At 37.1% G+C, this 21,986-nt stretch overlaps 1 protein-coding gene across 1 annotated transcript in view; it reads left to right on the top strand.

The window, feature by feature from the left end:
- The window catches only part of LOC129237669 (neprilysin-1), a 59,294-nt gene that overhangs the window by 13,758 nt on the left and 23,550 nt on the right, over nucleotides 1-21,986 (top strand). Inside the window, exon 2 of the mRNA XM_054872544.1 lies at nucleotides 14,809-14,862. Within this exon, the coding sequence (XP_054728519.1) occupies nucleotides 14,809-14,862 (54 nt within the window). The remainder of the gene's footprint in view (nucleotides 1-14,808; nucleotides 14,863-21,986) is intronic.

Here is a 21,986-nt window from a genome sequence, read left to right as displayed (position 1 = left end):
TTAATTCATGGATTTTAGCCATTGCCAAAATGCTCTTGTGACACGGTGCATTGTCCTGATGAAAACACCTATGAGGCCGATTTCTGAACACGAACTTGTTTCGGAGCCGAAGAACCAGGTTCACACCACTCTTTAGCCTCTTGTTTTGATTTAGCATCATCATGATAGACCCAAGTCTCACCCACAGTGTTGAATGGACGTACAAAATCTACTTTATGCTTTCGAAAACGCTCTAAATGTTACTGGGAAATCTGCACACAGCTTTCTGTAATCCAATGCTTCAGTCAATATTGCTTAGACTGACCATTCAGATGCCTAGGTTCGACGATTTTCCAATACGTTAACTTGTATTTTTTCTACGACTTCTGATGTTGTTGCTGTTTTTAGACGTCCTTAACGAAGATCGTATTGTATGACCTCGTTTAAATTCAGCAACCCATCTTTCTACTACGTTTACAAATTTCCTTTGCTTTTAAACAAATACAGGTACACAAAAAATTAATTGACAGATTGAAGAGAATATAACAAAAAAATGTAGGCTAGTAGTCACGCCCTTTCTTAACGAAGCCCAAAACTTATAGTCTAAACCAAAAGCCGTAAAAGCGGTTAATGGAACCTTCCAAATATTTCACAATGTATTCAAGTGGAGTGGAGTGGAGTCTAAACAAAGAACAGCAAAATAATAATGAAAATGATTTTACTTTTTTTGCAAAATGCTCTCCTTCGAAGTCAAAACCCTTCTGCTTTCGCTTGAACCAATTTTGAAAACACTTTTGTCACTTTGAAGTGGGCACCTTCAAAACGGATGCTTTAAAGGCTTCAACTGCTTCTTCAGGCGTTGAACAAAGTTGACCTCGCAATTGATTTCTGAAGTTCGAGAACAAAAATAAATCAAAAGGTGTTGAATCAGGGTCTCCGCCCTAAGTGCTCAAAAATTCTCGTGTGTGAGCCGATACGTGAGGATCGCACTATGTTGCTGAAAACCGTATCGTCTTCGGCGGTTGGTTTTTCTTAATTCTCCAAAAACTTCTGGTAAACAAATGATGGTGTACCACTAGGAATTAACTCTTTTAAGTTTTTCTAGTAGAACAGTTGCGACATGACCAAATTTTTCGAAAAAACATGTGAGCATTTGCCTTGAAGGGCTTCTTCCACAAACAATGTTTGTTGGATTAAGACCATCTTGGAACACTCATACTGTCGATTGTTATTTTGTTGCTGGCTATATGCCTAGATCCAAGATTCATCATCTGTTACGATGTCATAGAAGTACTTTGAACTACCGCCGCTGAATTTGTTCAAGATTTCTATACACTAATCCACTACCTTTTTTGGGCAATCGTTACAATATATTATGCGGTATACAACGAGAAAAAATCTTCTTGACGACCATGCTGATCCCGCCAATGAATGTACGCTGATCTCACCAATGCATAAAGTTACCTCTGTCTCACATGACGATCTTGCGTTATCAATAGACGCACAGCACCGATTGTTTCCGGCATAGCAGCAATTTTTGGATGACCTTCACGAAATTCATCATACAAAGATCGACGGCCACGTTGAAACTCGTGTATCAGCGTCTCACATTGACTAAATGTGGTGCTTCAATACCAAAAATCGAAGTAGGTTGCTGAATGGAGGAGTTTTATTTTCGAATAACTTTTTTACTAAATAAACACATTATTTTGAGTAATTAGGTTAGTTTGGGTTAGCCAGGTTGCTTGTCTAAGACAAGACACTCGGAGATGTAAGTGGATTTGAGTGATGGAAGTCTGCATTTTGACCTTTACGCGCTCCATTGTTTGTGTGTTTGTATATATACTGCAGCTATCTAGTTCACAAGTGTCAAATATGATGAATATCCAACTTCGGTTCACTTCCGCTGAATCAGACTCAGTGATATTTTATCATATGAAGGAGAGTGTCATAAAATATGAATTTGATTAATTTGATTTGTTCACAAAAAAGTGAACATACCACATTTTCATTTTTGCGCTTGGTCACCCAGGCTCTTCTTATAATATCTGATACAAAGTAAATTCTTAAAACTCAACTGTTTCCTCTCAGTTTAATACACACCAAGCTATCAATCCATGCAACATATTTATACACTTGCATGTATGTAAATACATATGTACATATGTCAACGTCCATTAGTATAATGCGTTGAAGCAACATGGGGACGGTAAGCGTATTCACTTATCGATTTTCAATTGAGTCAAAACGTTCCCAACAATTTTATCCGCAGGAGTAAGAAGCTAAAGTGGGTTACACACAGGCTATAGGCGAAGAACATTTCAATTAACTTACCATTTGCTAGCTTCAGTGTGTACGGTGTTCGTATAGATATATATGCGTGCAAAGGCAAGTACTCCCTGCAGGAAATTTTTAATTCTTAATTGAAACGGACCACTACGCCACTCATGAGAAAAGTAAGTATCTGACATCTGTATTATACGTGTTATTGAGGCGTAAGCCGAAATTGCAAACAATCGCTCTTCTCGTACACTGCCCTCGCAGCGCCGGGGAATGCTTTATGATTTTTATTTAGTAATAGCCTAGACAGAGGGCACCATTAATCGGGATTACCGGCGTATTCTGATTAAAATTGTAGTGTGACAGACGGTTGTTACTCGTATTAGTTAACAGCTGATTTATTTATTGGATAGTTTTGTCAGTAAAAGATGGATCGCAGGCGACAATTACGGATATTAGCTGCCCTGATACGAAAAAATAATTATACAGTAGATTCTGTTTTTATGCGGTTTTGAAATAGTGCGGTTGTTTTTTTAATTAAAAAATGCATGTCGACCTATCGGGAATTGTACATATAAACAAGATTCTAAACCAGCTAAGCAAAAACTCATCACAGATTACATCAAAAATGCTAACCCTACAAGTATGGAACCGCCTGCATCACCATCCAGATCAGACGTGTACATTTCCTCAAGTGGCGGAAGTGATTTTACGCCAAATCCTAAACGAATGCGCAACATGACGATGTAAATTTGTTTTTCGATTCTGACGTTTCTTAAATAAATATATAATTTTCAAAAATACAATTTTTTGTTTATGCGATTTTATTTAATAATTTCAGATTCATGCGGTCTATGGAACGTATCTATAGTTATAATATGGGACTAGTACCCTTTTTTATGCGATTTTATTACATTAATTCAGATTTATGAGGTTCTTAGCACTTTTGAAACGTATCTATAGTTTTACTATAGAACTGGTAGCTTTTTTTATGCTGTTTCTTGCGGAACGTATATACCGCATAAAAACAGAATCTACTGTGTTTATAAAAATTTTTAAACTTATATAATAAACGAAAATGCTATAAAATACTTGCTCATGTTATTTTCTACATATTGTTCCAGAATTTTAAAATTCTCATTATATTTTATTCACAATAGATATTAACTGTCATTTTTCGACAATGTTGCCATCGAAATTTTCGCTAACACGCTTAAAATATGTCAATCCGCATTAGTTGCACTTAATTCCTGAGATATATCCGAATTAAGTAGTAATTCTCGATTAACGTCACCGTCGGTTTAGGCTATAAGTTGCTAATTCGCGTATGGCTGAGAGATGATGTATATTTTTTCGAATTTAATTAAAGTTAGTTATTTTGTCACATTTGAATTATTATTAATATTAATCTTTTATTTATTTATTTAATATAAAAAAACACAAAAGTCGAACGTAGAACCTTTTGAATGGCACGCCAATACTCTACAAGTATCTTTGTTAACGACAATGGCAACACCTGCGCGATCTAGATCTCAATTTGCCGAACTTATTTAGTCGGCACCACATATCGAAAAGGGGTTGCATTAACACTTCCGTGTCATCACCGTGTAAAATTTGTCAATTGCGACAGAAAGAGAAAAAAGTGAACTAGTCATGATTCTAAATGCTCTAAAAGTGCACCAGCTCAGTGACGATGGTTTTCCCTGCAAGCCATGTATGCAATCTAGCATTGCTGATTTTTTACTGTGACTGACCCTAAGCGTGTGTATGTGTGCGTGTACGATTTTGAAGGGCTTGGCCAACTCTCTGACGACGAGCTCGTGATGCTTGCCTCTACTGACGAAAGTTATCAGCTTATACCTGCCACTTCTTCTACGTACCGTTGTTGTCAGTCATATAGAAAATGTTAAAATCTCGTTTACATCCTTATGTGTCACTCATCATGTCGCCATAAATGGACTATGAATGGTTGTTATGAGATGAAGTAACTGATGTTGAGTGTATTTATGTAGTTAAAAGTGCATATGCATGTCCGCTGCTGTTAAGCGTTTAAGTGCACATTTCTGCACTTCCATTTTGCTCTTATTTTAAACATTTTAATTACAGTAATATAAGTACTAATAAATCGGTTAAAATAATGGGAAAACCGACATTTTCTTCATAAACCTGGGCTACAAAAGCATTATTTTCTACCACTTATTTCAACAAAATGGTGAGGAAGCGCTAGTTGGATTCTGGATGAATCACCACTTTAACCACTTATTTTGTGCCCAGAGCCATTTCAGTGGCTCTACATCCCTTTCTCAAGCGAAAAGTATTCTTAACGATTTTAAAATGGCACTTAATGCCCAAGCTTTGTAAAATGCGCGAGAAACTTAATTTAGGCAGACGAACGACCGAATCAGGATCATAATTAAATCAGGTTTTACTAAAAAAACTGCAATGGGATTCTGGAAAAATTGTACGCAAACAGCAAGTAATTTGTTACTCAATATCAGGTTCGTTTATCAATTTGAGGTTGTGGATATTTTTTGAGGTTTCCTAGAAAATTAAGAGTGATCTTTCGGCGTTATATTAATTTATTAATATTTAATTTGCAGCAAGTTCTGTCAGGCTTTGATGATTTTACACTTCCATGACCTGAAATGCACTCGAATGCTGGCCACTGCCTGCCAGGGGCGACTGTTGTTAACAAATATTAGCGTATTATGGTGATGCTTCATATCCATTCACTGGATCGGTACGAACCGAATAGCAATAACAACTTGGCCACAAAACACCACGTATGTCTTTTAACTAGTCTGCGTGTATACCATTCGGGAGGGCCCGGGTTTCCACACTGTAGGCGGAAACCCCAAATGATAAAAAGGTTTTTTCTAACAGCGGTTGGCCAACGGAAGGCAATGGCAAGCTCCCGAGTACATTTCTGGCATTAAAAATCTTCTCTTATATTTTCACCTGCCGCGTGGAGTCGGCTTAAAACTGTAGGTGCCTCCATTTCTGGAACAACCTCAAGACGATTCCACAAATGGAAGGACGAGCTCGTCCAAACACTAGCGTCTAGGATATGATCAGAACGCTATTAACTTTAACGAAAGGCTGCTAGTAACATATTTTTTATGACTGCCTTTTTTACACATCTAGAGAAAGAGATGTGGCAACCTAGAAACATTTTTTTTTGTGAGGTTGCCACATCTGTGATTAACGTTTATATCAAAATTTCATCGCCGTTACTTGAAATTTGTAAAAGTTCCGATGCCTTCAGTAAATTTATCTCTGCACGTGTTTTTGTTCTTTTACAGTTTTAAAAATGGATTTGAATTTACAACAACGAGTTTGTATTAAATTTTGTGTTAAAAATGGATTCAATGAATTCAACGTTAGAAATATTGGGAAACTGTTTCGGTAACGATACTCTAAATATAAAGAAAACAACTGTTTATAAGTCTCTTCAGAAGATATCGTGTGCCCAACGAGGATGACAAACATAGTGCCAGGCCCTCGACATCGCAAACTGATGAAAACATCAGTAAAAGAAAAGTTAAGAAGTGATCAATAACTGCAAATTAATCATCACAGAGCTTGCAGAGAACTTGAACATTGCTTATGGATCCGTTAATGGTAGAATATTTTAGCTAATGATTTGGGTGTGGGTTGTGTTGCTGCAAAGTTGGTCCCAAAGGACATGAAGTTCTTGCAAAACAGGGGCAGCGTTGATATCGCTAAAAACATTTTTTCCAAAGCTAAATTCGACCCAACATTTAAAAAAACGCAACATTACTGGAGACGAAACGTGGCTACGAGGACTTATGATTACGACACGCAATCCAGATATCAGGCGTGTGAGTGGAGAGCTCCGAATGAGAGCTCCAAGACCAAAAAAACAACGTATTTTCAGTTCAAAAAGAAAGCGATGCTCACGGTTTTTATGGACTACAACGGACTATGGGCCAAAGTTATCCCATTAGTCCTACACAGCCATTGTAAGACCGATAGTAACATATGCTGCACTAGTCTGGTGGTCTGCTATGGAAAAGAATTACAACCAAACCAAGGTAAACATGATACAAAGAGCAGCATGAACCTTAAACACAGAAGCGCTTATCACCAGTTCTACTGAAGCGCTTAACATGCTAACACATCTGTTATCATTAGACTTACACACAAAAATAATTGCCTCACCACGCTACTCAGAGATATAGAAAGCTGAACCACAATATTGTACGGTCACAGTAAGATTCCCCTACAGGGACCCTCACTGCTCGAAAACAAATCAGACTTCACAAACCCCGACCTCAATTTCAAGGAAGACTTTACGGTACGTTTTCCACCGAGAGCCGAATGGAGGAAATGGAAAGTGATTGGTAGATTCGATGCCGAAATCTACAATGGCGGTTCTAAGATGAACTGTGGTGTGGGAACTGGCCTCTATTCAGAACTGCTTAACTTATCCAAATCAACTCAACTTCCTCACTATGCCAGCGTGCTCCAGGCAGAATTAGCAATCAGGGAAGCTTGCAAATCACTAAAACACTACAAAGAAATTGGTGCAAGAGTAGCTATATTTTCAGACAGTCAAGCAGCTATTAAGACCTTAGATTCCAATTCCATTTCATCCAAGCTACTTTTACAGTGTAGAGAGGAACTAGAACTGCTTGGTCATTGGCTTCAAATTACTCTGATATGGATTCGCGGTCACAGGAATATAGAGGGAATGAGATAGCAGATGAGCTACCGAGAAAAGGTTCAGTACTAGACATAGTAGAGGTGGTGGCAGTTGCTACCCCATTCAACACAATAAAAACGACTATGCTTTAGCTGAAATAAAGTGGAAGCAATTAACTACATGTACTACAAAACCATAATTGGGGATCTCCCGCCCAAATATCTCACGTATGACTGCAACCCTTACAGGTCACTGGAAGGTAAGGGATCATGCAGCCATACTTAACCTTCCTTTCAATCCCATCTGCAGAACCTGTCAGACGGAGGGGGTGAAAGAAAGTCTTTTCCACTATGTATGCGAATGTCCAGGCTTAGCTAAAAAATGTACTGTTATATCTGGATCTCATGAAATGGATCTGAAAAACAAAAAACAAAAAACAAAAAAAAAACGACATCATACGATAACAGTGGCAGTAAAACGACGCTAGTCGCTAGTTAAGATTATTTCAGTAGAAATACTCAACCACTTTAACAACAACAACGGTATTGGGCTCCGCGAATTTTTGCCACATCAGCCAGTTAGTAGGGAAAGAAAGGATTTGAGAAAAAACAACTCGTAGATTTTGCACCATGATAACTCACTGTCTCACACCGTGATCTACATCCGTGAATTTTTGACCCAGAACGAAAAGAATATCATCCAACAGCCATCGAATTCATCTAATATGCGAATTTTTCTGTTTGACCGATCCACTGTTTCTGTTTGAAAAAAACCACTACAGAGAACGCGTTTTAGCAGCTGAAATCAAGTAATGGAAGATGGAAAAGGCTCTGAGGGCTCTACCGAAAATAGAGTTCCAGAAATGTTAGAGCTGGATCAAACGCTGGCATAAGTGTTGATACTTTGAAGGCAAGGAATATATACCGGGAACTTTTTGATCAAGGTGGTGTCGGATTTTCGTAACAATTAAGGAAAATAAATACAGGGTGGCTGATGAAAGCCGCTACCAAAAGAAAATTGAATAACTTTTTTTCTTTTTAAGTTATCTGTTCCATTTTTGTTTTAATTTGCAGATTGATCTTTAAAATTTATTAAAATGGATAACTGGGACACGCAAACAAGAGTTTGGATAGTCCGCCGCTATCACGCACTGGAGTCCGTAGTTTTGGTACAGAGAGAGTACAGGCGGATGTTTGGCGGCGATCCCCCGAGCAGATGGACCATAATGAGACTGGTGAATAATTTTGCTGAGCAAGGAACAGCCGCAAGAAGGCCTTATCATCGAAACCCACCAGTTCGGACGGAGGAAACGATCGCTGCTGTAGCTGCAGCTATACAAAGCAATCCAAGGGTTTCAACAAGAAGCTTATCTGCTCAACTTGGTGTCAGCCGACAGTCTTTGCAAACAATAATGCACAAAGATTTAGACTTATTTCCCTACAAAATTCAAATGGTTAACAAACTGAATGCAGCAGACTTGCCGATTCGCTTGGAATTTTGCCAGAAGATCCTGCAAATGGTGGAAGAAGACCAAAACATGTTAAACTGCCTTTTCATGTCTGATGAGGCCCATTTCGATTTAAACGGCAATGTGAACAAACAAAATTGTCGAATATGGAGTACTTCTAACCCACAGATACTCCACGAGACGGAATTGCATCCTCTTCGCGTGACAGTGTGGTGTGCGGTTTCTTCACGCTGTATTGTCGGGCCTTATTTTTTTGAAGAAAATGGTCACACCGTTACGGTTACTGGAGACCGTTATTTGAAAATGCTGAAAGAATTTTTCTATCCAGAACTACGCCGAAAGAGAATTCCTTTTAACTCTGTGAGTTTTGAACAAGATGGGGCAACGTCTCACATAGCCCAGACTGTTATGACAGAGTTGCGACGAAAATTTCCCAATAAACTGATTTCAAGAAACTCCGAATTTCGTTGGCCCCCCAGGTCGCCTGACCTTACTGCACCTGACTTTTTCTTGTGGGGTTTATGTAAACAAGAAGTTTATAAAACAAAGCCAACAAATTTGGATGAACTAAAACAATCCATTCGGGCAACAATTGCGGCTATTCCTGTCGCAACTCTCAAAGCAGCAATGAACAACTTTTTACTAAGATGCCACACTTGTGTCAACGAGCAGGGGGGGCATTTAAATTCAATTATTTTTAAAACTAGTTAAGCTACATTTAATAAAATTTAATGACCTTTAACATGAAAAAAAAATAAATGAATTCCATACACTAAAAAAAAAGTTATTTGAGTTCTTAATGTAGCAAAATTCATCAGCCACCCTGTATTATACAAATTTTATCTTTTTTTGGTTTTCTCAATAAGTATTTTCATACTTGTTGTCGGCACTGTTTTCACACTTCAACTCATTTTACATGGGATATTTGCGTGTTGTATGTATGTACATACGTACAATATTGATTTTATAGTTTTTTATCTTTTACTATCACTGCGTGCACCTGACTGAATCCTTTAATAAATTGAGTGAAGCTTTTCGTTACAAGTCATTGATATGGCTTGGCCTTTGTTTAGCTAGCACATCTCGAGGTGGTTGCGGTTATTCCGCACAATAGTTCACAAACTAAAACTGAATGCATACGTTTATACATACGTAGGTACATAGTAAGTTTATAGGGTAAAGCATCATAGGTGTAACATCGCACTGGCACGTACATACGTACGAGTACATTTATGTATACATATATACTTTTAAGTATCCATACGTACGCTTTTATGAAAAAAGCATGACTAAATTAATGTTCATAGTTTCTTTAATTAAATTAAATTATATGTATGTTTTTATAATTGTCAAAGATAGTTCAGTTTTATATTCACTTTTAAGCTTCGCATCCATCAGCAATACACAAATGTGTCACCTGTTGCAAAAAAGTGAGATTTTGCTCGGCCTAAATTTTGTGAGTATTATAAGGAATCTTAACTCAGCTTCTATCCTTTATTTTGTACAAGTTTATAAGAATTCAAACTCAGCTTCTGAGATCAAGCTCCTATCCTATGAGTAAGAGCTGGCAAGTTTTTGAACTTGTACGAGTGTGTCTATAAAAACCGGCGTCTGTCGTAGCCGTGCTTGACTACCATTCGAGAGTGCGTAGGTTCAAATCTTCGTGCATAAAACAGCTAATAATAGAAAAAGTGATTTTCTAATAGCAGTCGCCCCTCGGCATGCAATGACAAACCTGAATTTCTGTCATGAAAAAGTTCCTCATAAAAAACTATTTGCCGATCGGAGTCGGCTTAAAATTGTAGGTCTCTCCATTTGTGGGACAACATCAAGAGGCACACGGACGCCACAAATAGGAGGAGGAGCTCGGCCAAAACAGAAGTGTACGCGCCAATTAATTCTTTTTTATTTAAGTCTACTTATAAAGCCCTCCTTTTATGCAGAAAATTAAACACTAAAACTTCAGATTCAGACTTTTCTTTTTCTTCTGCAGTCACATATCTAAAAGCTTGTTCTGAAACCCTCAAAAATTGTTTACTTCGAACTTTGTTCTTAACTGCAGCATGCGCTATTTATGTACTACGCTGCTCTGATTATCTGGAATTCTCCCCGTGCTTATAAAACGCATAGTTGAACTCATCTAAAGGGTGATGACACGCGTAAAATTCAGAAAAATACATGAAATTTTAATTTAAATCGATAGTACTATACAGTCCATATAATTTAATGTTTGAAGATTATTTCATGCAAGTGTTGACCGCGACTGCGCTTCATATGGTCCATCCGCTTAGTCAAATTTTGGCACACTCTTTCCAATGTTTCGGCCGGTATCTCACAAATAAATGCTTTAATGTTGTCTTCCAATGCGTTAATTGAAGCAGGCTTGTCTGAATAGACATGAGCTTTAACATAATCTAAAGGCGTTATATCGCACGATCTGGGTGGCCAATTGACAGGTCCCGAACGTGAAATAAAATGTTCACCGAACTCGCCTCTCAACAAGTTCATTGTTACGCGTGCTGTGTGGCATGGGGCACCGTCTTGCTGAAACCACATGTCATGCAAGTCAAGCTCTTGCATTTTGGGCAAAAAAAAGTTGGATATCATTTCACAGTAGCGCTCACCATGCACAGTTACGTTACGATTCGCAGCATCTTTAAAGAAGTACGGTCCAATGATACCTCCAGCCCATAAACCCCAACAAACTGGACCTTTTCTGGATACATTGGTAGCTCTTGCAATTCTTCTGGCTGAACTTCACTTCAAAATCGACAATTCTGCTTATTTACGTACCCATTGATCCAAAATTGAGCGTCGTCGCTGAACACAATCTTTCGATAAAAAAGTGGTTTTTTGAAAAGCTTCACACCTAAATCCTTTCGCAAAATTTTCCACGTTGTTGAGTAACAGGTAACAGAGGCCCGATTGCTGCGAACGGCGACGAATCGATAATTGATGGTCATCATTAACACTGGCCGATACAGCTGCGATATTTTCTTCAGTTCGCACTCTACGTAAGCGTGTTGGTGGTTTGATGTCCAATAATGTAAATTTGGTTGTAAATTTAGTCACAATAGCTCGAATAGCCGCTTCAGTGGATCGATTAAACTGACCATAAAATGGAAGAAGCGCGCGATAAACTTTCTTAACAGAACACGCCTTTTTATAATAAAATTCAATGATTTGCAAGCGTTGTTCGTCTGTAAGATGATTCATGGTTAAATTATAGACCAAACTGAAGATGTTTGACAGTGAAACAAAACACGAAACGTGTGTCAGCTGTTTAAACCAACTGTTTAAAAAGATAATAGGAAAAAAATCACCCGTTACTTGATCTGTCTGGTGGTGCACGTACTTAACCGAGCTGCCAAGCTAAGTAAGTATTTTTTACAACGCACTGTGGCCATCTGTTGTACCGGAGCTTTTCCGACTACTTCAGGCCCGAAACTAGATGCTCTGATTGGTTTACCACCACTTGATGCTTTCATCCAAGGAGAGGCCTTGAAGGCCATCTGCAGACTGAAACACAGTGGGAACTGGTACGGCCCTTGTCCGGCATTGGAACACAGAGAAGGCATGGACATCGATCCAACGATTCTCTCCATGCCCCTTGACTCCATGCCATCAAGAGTCGTACTTGAAAAGAGATATAGTGTAGTGCTACCAGAGGCTCAGTTGTGGGGAGACTCAGAAAATGAGCCCGGTAAACACTGTTTTCGCATTTTTACGGATGGCTCCAGGACCGAGCATGGCTCTGGCTCTGGGGTCTATGTGGAATCCAGCGGGACAAAACTGCACTTTGCTCTTGGAATGCATGCATCTGTGTTTCAAGCGGAGGTGTATGCAGTTCAAGAAGCGATGAACTTTGTTGTGGAAAAACGGTGGAGAGGCAGATCTATATGTGTCTGCAGCGACAGCCAAGCAGCGCTTATGGCCTTAGACAGCCCTCAAACCACATCAGGGGTAGTGAAGTCCTGTAAATCCAGGCTGAACTATGTCGGTAGACATAATGCTAGAATGGGTCCCGGGACACGTGGGTATCGCGGGTAACGAGACCTCTGACTCCTTAGCTAAGATGGGCTCTGAGGCCAACTTCTTTGGCCCAGAGCCCGCTTTGCCACTCCCCTCTGCGGCCATCACGGCCACGGTTAGCAAATGGGTAACTACTACCCACAAGCGAGCTTGGCAGGCTGAGAGAGGCTGCAGATGGACAAAACTGATGTTACCGGTCATGTCCGATCGACTGTCGCAAACCCTTCTGTCATTAAGCAGAGGGGAGTGCAGACGGCTGGTTGGACTGATGACGGGCCACTTTCTGTGGGCAAAGCACATGGAAAGGTTGGGCATCTCAGACAGTGTACTCTGCCCAGCTTGTGAAGAGGAGTATGAGACGGCGGACCACTTCCTGTGTGTCTGCCCCGCCTTCGCTCGAATCAGGTTTGAGGTCTTTGGCACTGATGTGTTAAGAAGCGACCATCTTGGCTCCTTGGCACCACAAGATCTACTCAGATTTCTTCGGAGATCGGGTAGATTTAAAGAAAATTAAAAGGGAATTCAAGTGTAGTACAATGGACTCAATTAATGTCTGAGTGCTGCACTTGCTAGTTGTCCCGACAAAAAAAAAAAAAAAACAAAACAAAAAAAAAAAAAATATTTTTTAAATCTGAGCATTTACTAAACTAACAATTTTGCTTACCCTGCCTTTAAAGATATTCAGAAGCCTTTTAGAAATCATTTGTGTATCAACATCAAGACATAAACCACAAATTAGAGGAGAAGCTCGGCTAAACACCCAATAAAGGGTATATATGTATTTTTCAGTATATTTTATCAAAACGATGCAAAAGTCCAATATTTTCTTCCCACAAAAAAAAGTGCTGCTGAGTGTTATCCCGCTGTATTTAACTTATCGGTATAGACAAGAATGTCAAAATTGTTGGGCGAGAACTTTGTTACAAAAAATAGAAGTAAATCGTTAAATAGTATTATGTTCAAGATACATGCATATAATTTGTGGAAGTGTTGAATTTTTTTTTGTTCTAATAATCTAAAATGAAATATGCAAGATTTTCATAGGATGCATGGCAACATTTTAGTGGCATTTTTTTAGTGAAAAGAAAGCACTTTGAATGTACCTCACCTATATTTACCTCCTTCTTTCTCTTCTCTAAAAGTGGCCCATTCTCTTCCTAAGCTAAAAACACCGTTTTACGAAAAGGTTAAAGCTTCACAGCAATCAGTCCAAAAGCACCAAAAATCTTTAGCTGCAGTTATAGTGATGTGATTGACGGTAGAATCCATCATAGGCTAATATTATCCGCCCGCTAAGTAGCCGTTCCCATACAATGTCGTGATGCCCAGTCGATATCTGAACTTTGCCAGTGATCTTATTTCGATCTGTGATGCATTCGCACGATTTCGCATTAAAGCTTTGCCGACCATGTTTGTCTAGCTTTGTCTAGTGCTCGTATTTAAAGCTACATTTAAAGTTTGCTGAGTGCACTCCCAATATATTGGCATGTGTGCCAATTATACATTCTCCTATAAGTATCCTTATAATAAAGGTAATTTGAGTTCTCTTTAATCCTAAGGTTCAGCCAGAGTGGGCACTAAAAGCAATGCGATAATATGGCACTACTTCACGCTATAAACTGCTGTAGGTGTATGCTTTTGGATAAGAGCAAAATATGTTAGAGTGAGAACGAGAACCGGTGATATAAAGAGAAAATCAACACAGCCATCGCTCATGTCCCTTTGTCTGAACCACGAAGTTGCTGTCGAAGTTACTGTCACAAGTTTGCTTGGGATGGCCAAACCTTGAGTTAAATCAAACTTTAGATATTAATTTAAAGATGCTGCATAACTGCTTTTACGTCTAATGTTGTGGGACCAAATAAGTAAAAATAACTAAAATTTTTACCTGGTTTTAAAACTTAAAAAAAAGAGTGGGAACGCTTGGAAAATACAATGAAACAATTAATTAAACATTATTTATGAGAATTAGTTATTTAAGACAATTTGCTGCCTTCGTTCAAATTGAAAAATCAACAACTTATTCAGCAGACCGCTCTATTTTGCTGATTTCGCTCTGGCATCTTATAGCATTGCTCCTCACTTGAACTATTATCGCTTGAAGCTTCGTTGAGTAGTGTCCACTTTGATATCAACCCAAAAGCACAGAAGTAGAGCTATTGACATTGTTTAAAAATATGCCTATAACTCATTTAAAGATTTTCGTGTGTTCGACACGTAAGCCTTATATTTTCAGGACTAATTGACTGTCTTTAGATATTTTTCTGGAGGGACTGTATGATTGCCTGGATGATCAGCACTTCCTATTATTCTTTCCGCACTTTTACTTTAAATGACTTATCCAATAAATATAAAAAGCCACTTCTTTTCTATACTTTTGCAGGTGTGAAAAATCGTCAGCGAGATGTTTGCCTGACAGAGGATTGCGTCCGAACAGGTAATACAAGATACATGCACATGGGTATACAAGATATGAAACATACACGCGACATATTACCAGGTTATGTGTTTAATTTTTTTTTTTTCAGGTGGCTTTTTTTTAAGGTGGCTCAAAAGGCATTAAACAGTGCTATGCGTTTTCTTCCACACAACAAATACTGAACAATTTTTTGAGCCACTTGAAATTTTTACTTTATTATAACAAAATTCAATGGGCTATAAAACTGTACACTCGAAAGTTTTCTAAAAGCTTGAAATTTTCATGTTAATTCGTTTAATCTTTTGAAACTTTTTTACAAAGTTTGATACTTTAAATTACACGGTTTTTTGTTAAACTATAGATATTTTTATAAAAAAAATTAAATTAAAAATAAATAAATATTCAAAACTTTGCAAAATGTCGCACTGCTATTATGGTCAGAACACCTGCGTGAATGCGCATTGGGGAATTAAATTGATATTAATTTAAACTTTAATACACCCCATATACATACATGTACACTAAAAGCGCATGTTTAATTTTTTATTTATGCATATAGGTACATACCCACATAACAATGCATTTATATTCATATTCGTATAATTAAAAACATACCTAGGTTATGTTAAATTAATTACTGAGTATCAGTCATTGACTGATAGGGATCATTAGCGTTCGTGTGAATAATATGTAAATTGCCATTATGATAAATTTGTGTCATCAATCTTTGAAAGACACAAAAATTGTTGTAAAAACAAATTTGCTCTTACATACAAGGTGGCGCAAAATAAATAATACCAATTTAATTTTGAATAACTTTTTTATTAAATAAAAAAAAATTAATTTGAAGTGATGAATATCTTTATTTTGACCTTTGCGCACTTCATTGCTTGTCTGTTTGTGTACTGCAGATGTCTAGTTCACAAGCGTCAAATATGATTCGCGTAAGACACCATCTGCAAAATTATAAATCTTCCGATACATATGTGTATTTGTATCTGCTGAAAAATGAAAATTGTATCTGTTGGCGTAGAATATTGCGCTGATAGTATCGATTGTTTTTCTAGCAGCATGAGAACTATCGATATCGATAACTATAGTTTGGCAGCTGAGAATGGAAAATTGACATTTCTGTTCAGTAAGGTTTATAAGTCATCTTGAATTATTTAACGTCAGCCTTGCTTCAAATTGCGGAAATTTACTATGGAACAAATAAATTGCTTTGCGAAGTTCATAGAGCTCTGGCGACATCATCGATACATATTTCTTTCGAAGTGTGGAAGGAGCTGCCGTTACGGAGAACCGCGAACGCTATGGAGCCGTGCTGACTGAATTTTTGTTTCCAAAAATAAATCAGTTATATAGCGACAACATTTTGTTCCAATGAGACGACGCAAATTGCCATACAGCGCGCTTAACAATCGATTTATTGCAACACAGCGCACGAAAAATTGAGTTTTTGGCAGCGAAAAAAATTTGAATTTTAGATTGGTCTGACTGAAGCCTTGACCTTAACCCAATCTTAATCGGTTTTAAAAATGGAAGACTGTTTGGTAGCGCTAAAACCCTTAGAATTGCAATTATTGTCGGATGGCCAAAAACTACCCACAAGAATCGTATATGTTTATTTTAAATATATGTAATAACATTGGTCTTATAATTTTTTCGTTCTATAGATTATACTTTTCCTAATAACACAGTGCTACAAAAAAAAAAACGAAATACACCTGACATATTACACACTGTAGGTTGTTTATATGGTCGAATAATGCATAAAAATATTTTTGTTATTTTTGTTGTACCCTCCAATTTTTATTTATTTATAAAAAACAGTTTTTTCAGACTTTGCGCGGTAATCTACGGATATCTCGGTCATTTTTTCACCGATTTTCAATATTTTATATGTTTTGAAAATGATATTGTCAGACCTTTCAAATGATGTACAACAAGTAATTATTCAAACTAGTTAGTTCTGATTTTTATTTGATTAAACCTGGAGAAAGTGCTTTTTTTATCATTTTTTTAATTTTAACAATTTTTTATTGCATAATTTTACAACAAAATTAAAGATGTTTGTTAATATTCTTTGAGTGCATTTATTAACGAAGAAATTAATGTATTACTTTCAATAATCGGATAAAAATTGCGTAAACTACGCTAGTTTTCCGTAAATAGAAAAAAATGCCTTGAATATCTATCCATTTGTAGAACCATAGTTTTTGTCTTTAATGATTATTTACTTGGAAAAATGCATATTTATCATATTAAAAACATAAATTCTTAATCGGCCTTATAATTTTTTCATGTACCATATTCAAGCCACCATTGACTTCATACGGCCAGATTTAATAGAAAAAGTAGTCAAAAGTAGTAGTGGACTGATCGAATGAACCATGTAACTCGTAGCTGTGGCGGGCATATGCCTCGAAATTATCTCCCATATTATAATAAAAAGAGAATTCAATCGAACAATATAAGTACTTCTGTTTTGTATTATCATTTTAAGTTCCCAAACACCCCATGTAATACCGAGCAGAATGGTATTGAAGTTAACTAAAAATTGTAATATAGTTACAAAATTTAACATGAGAACAAATCAAATAAAGATAATTGTACTGCTCAGCACTTAACAGAGTATGATAGTTACTTAAATTGTGCATGAGAGAATAATATAACTCACTGGAGTATTCTTTAAAAAGCAAATAATAATGTTTTGATTTGCACAACATTATTAAGTCAAAATTATGCAATTCCTGAATTTATGTAAGCGCGAGCAAAAACACAAACTACAGCAATAATAGTCTCAGTTACAAATCCAGAAATTTTAAACTACATACATAAGTACTGAGAGTAGAAGCAACAGCAGTAGCAGCAAACAAATATGTAATGTTAACGATGACATCTATGACAACCTTTGTTGTCAACAATGCTCACCATACAACTGTCCCTCCATCTGTCTATATGCCGCTCCAAGCGCTTGAATGGATGAAGTAAGTCTTCACCAGACAACTGAAAAACTGGCAAACTGGCAAACTGGCAAGCGTTTGTCCAATTCAAAATGCATTTCATGTGTTCTTTAGCCATGTTACAACATGACATTGCCAGCCATTTTGATTGGTGGCACAAACATGTAATTTCCTGAGCAAAAACTCTCCAGTGGACTATTTGCTGGTTATACACTTGTACATACATATGTACCTACATATGTATATATGTACATTTATGCATGTCTGTAGCTGTTGCTGCCACTGTTCCGACTATTGTTGTCAATGTTGCTCTTGTCGTCAAAAGGTTGTTGCCATAGGTTGTTTTTTGTTATATTATTGTTACTGCTGTAAATGTCATGTGAAAATTTTACATCCTAACATGAAATAAACACATATATGTGCGTGTGTGTTTATTTTGTCATATCTGCCGTCAAGCGAATAAAATGATGTGACGAAAATATTTAAAGCTGCTTGTTTCGGCGGCCGCTGGGGTGAGTGAGTGAGGTTTCGAGTGACTACCGTTCAATGAATCCGGCTTCAAAGCCTACTGTGAATTGGAAATACCAAGTTGTTGTAAAATTTTTTTAAATGCAACTAGTGGGAAACCGCCGAGTGTATTTCTGCTATGAGAACGCTTCTCAACAAAAAAACAAAAAAAAAAACCAACTGCCATTCGGAGGCTGTATAAAATTGTAGGATTCCCCATTTATAGAACAACGTCAGAATATAATATATTTATATATTACTTCAAATTGACAAACTGGTACACATACAATGTCTAAATTAAAAGTCTACTTGGTTGCTAGAACTTTTACCTTTTAATACGCACAACTACGTATGTATGTTGTCACATCTATAGCCGGAGGTTGTGTTATTTTATAAAGTATGGTACCTTGGAAAACTTTAACTTTAAAAATATAGCTTAACTTTGTTACCACTTGCAAATACTTTGCTCTACGATGCGAAAGATAACAGCGCCAATAAAGGTGACAGTCACAATATGCCGGTTCCTCATGACACACAAACAAGCAGATACATACTCGTATGTGTGTAGTTGTATGCTTAAAAGAGTACATATATTGAGTTATATACGCGTGAGCTATAAGCGAACCCATACACGCACACATACAAACACACGCAAATTGTCAGTGGTAGTTCATAAATCGCTTCATATCTACAAAAACTTATTTAATAACACACCACAGCTCTACCGGGCGTATGAGTAACATGTAGTAAAACTCCTGTGCATATGACATATTATGTACGAGTATGGTAGGTAAAGTACGCTATGTACATATATAAAGTAAAGTTCTGCTACGCACATCAACGACTACAACCCATTTACCCTGACCTCTTTCGATAAAGAATACAGTGACACTTGCGCATTTCCTTGTTTTTAAACTGAACTTCTCAATGAATACTAAAAGGGGTAGGGCGACTCTCGCGTATAGGTACACATATGTACACTTGTTAAATGCGGCACATTACTTGTTTGCATAAGTATACGTGTTGTATAACTAGTATAAATGTCATATAGCACTTATTATATTAAACAATACATTGAACTAATAGAAACCCTTTTAAAATTTAATTTTACCACAGCAATAATGTAAATTTATTGAATTATAATTTTTTTCCAGCAGAAACATTTTTATTAATTTCAGTAGATTGGAACTCAATTTAGTTAATTTATTTAAAAGTGAAAGCATCCTTTGAATAATTTTGCTTTCATAGCTTTTCTTGCTGTGTATTAGAAATAACAATAACATAATTTAGTTTTCAATATTAAAAGAACTCTACAGAAATGGTCGATGATTTTACCTTTCTCTATATGATAGCAAGCCAACAGCAAATGTGAAATGATAGAGTCAATAGTAAATGAATACTTTTTACTAAACTTACAAAAGCTTATCTAAAATATTATAGTAACATCTTCTTCTTCTTCTTCTTCTTCTTCTTGATTGGCACGCTAACCACTCACACGATTTTGGACAAGTTTAACAAAGCGCCCCAGTCGTTTCTTTCCCGTGCTAACCGGCGCCTGTGGGATACACCAAGTCAAACCAACAGTTTCTCCACCTGATCTCTCCATCCCCAGCCGGTACCGCATCGAATACTTTCAAAGCCGCAGCGTTTGTATCCATTCGAGTGACATGACCCAGCCAACGGAGCCGCTGGATCTTTATTATCTGAATTATGTCTATGTCGCCATAAAGTTCATACAGCTCATTGTTTCATCGCCTGCGATACGCGCTGTTGCCGATGTGCAAAGGTTCAAAAATCTTCCGCACAATCTTTTTCTCAAATACTCCAAGGGAAGCCTCTTCGAATATTGTCTTCATCCAAGCTTCTACGCCATACAATAGGACGGGCATAATAAGAGACTTCAGAGATATTTCTTTGTTTTTGTTCTGCTTTTACTAGGCTTAGGAGGTTCAGTTTTAGGTTAGATGTATTTAAAATACTCTAGCCGTCATCACATTTCCCATAGTCTTTGGGGAAACATCCTTATAACATCGCCCCTCTCTCTGTTTTAATACGTACTGAATGTGTTAAGTCTTTGAGTGTTTTCTACTTCAATTATGACCACCCGATCTACTCAAATCCGTCTATCAAACCATTTTTAAAGGATAATAAAGCATAAACTTACACTTATGCTTATATGTACATATATGCGTGTGCTAATCTTAAAATTGTGCTTTGCGTGCATAAAAAATACTGCTTTTTTACTATCTATCTACAGTGGTAGACATACATACGCATACACGCATATATTTTTGTGGTGCATTTTTTATCTGCAAACTGGCGCAAAATTAACCACCCATATCAATCATATTTCACACTTGTGAACTAGACAGCTTCAATATACAAACATACAAGCAATGGAGTGCGAAAAGGTGAAATTAAAAATTTTCATCACTCACCAACATGTTTTTTTATTATTTATTTTGCACCGCCTTCTGCATAACAACTGCACTTGACTTTTTTGTTAGAAAACAATACATTGAAGATTTTTTGTTGTTAATTTGGTACTTTGTGGGGCCTCCTCGGCTCTCAATTAATACAAAAATTCGGTTTGACATAGAGCTGATTACATTTTTTAACAAATCTGAGCTGAGTGCGCACCAACATTACTGAAAGCTGCTTTGAGATCATTACCAAATTAAATGCATGCCTATTTGCGTAAATCTTACTTGCCTAGACATTCAAGAAGTTTTCTATAGGGTTATAATGTAGACTGCAAGCTGACCACTCAAGAAAAGTTATTTCGAGGCTCACAAGCCCACGTCTGCGGGTATTGAGGCATTATCCTATTGAAAAATTTAACTTTTTTCAGATGATGGCCCTATAAACGACAAAATTTTCGCCCGGAGAATAACTCATCCGACATGTAATGGGTGTAAAGTTCATTACGCTACTTCCTCCGAAATTTCGGTTTGACCGCACCACATTAGACTTTGACAGTTTATGGCAGTAAAAACAGTCATGTAACAGTCTGACCCGTCCAAAGATTTTTTTTTTTTCATCTGAAAAAATGTCTTTTTGGCTCTCTGTTTTCTGGTGAATTTTAGATGACCCTGCTTCTGTTTTGTACAGTGAGAACCCCCGAAATCTGACTGGGCATTACTAGGAGAGAGACTAGGGAGTCTTTATTTGGCTGCAGCAAAGTTTAGTTTCGGCTGTTCGTCAGTTTGGTACTGCCATTTGTAACTTTCTTTACAGCGTAAAGCACTTTCAGGCCTCGCAATCTGACGACTTGAGTAGGACTTTTCTATCAATAACTTAATTTACACTCGTTCAGCTTCAGTCCAACTAATTTTGGAAAATGTCTAAAGGATTACAGACATTTTCTAAAATCATACAGCCTTGGCCTTGAAAAGTATAAGGCACCCTACTAATTACTGAATTTTTGAATTTTTCGTTTCAAAAAGTGAAATAAAGATATTTTATTAATAAATCAGTACAAATAAAAGCATTAAAATTTAGTACAACCGCTCTTTGATTTGATAACAGCAGCAATCCTCTATGGCATGTTGCGTTCAAGCTGTGCACATTCGGCTGTACTTATGGCGGCTCCACTCGTGAATGAAAACATTTTTCAGGGCTGTTTGCAATTTTAAGCGGTGCTCCTTTATTTTACGCTTGAAAATAACC

Source organism: Anastrepha obliqua, chromosome 2, assembly GCF_027943255.1.
Source record: "Anastrepha obliqua isolate idAnaObli1 chromosome 2, idAnaObli1_1.0, whole genome shotgun sequence".
Taxonomy (NCBI): domain Eukaryota; kingdom Metazoa; phylum Arthropoda; class Insecta; order Diptera; family Tephritidae; genus Anastrepha; species Anastrepha obliqua.
This window is presented reverse-complemented; position numbering and strand designations above follow the sequence as displayed.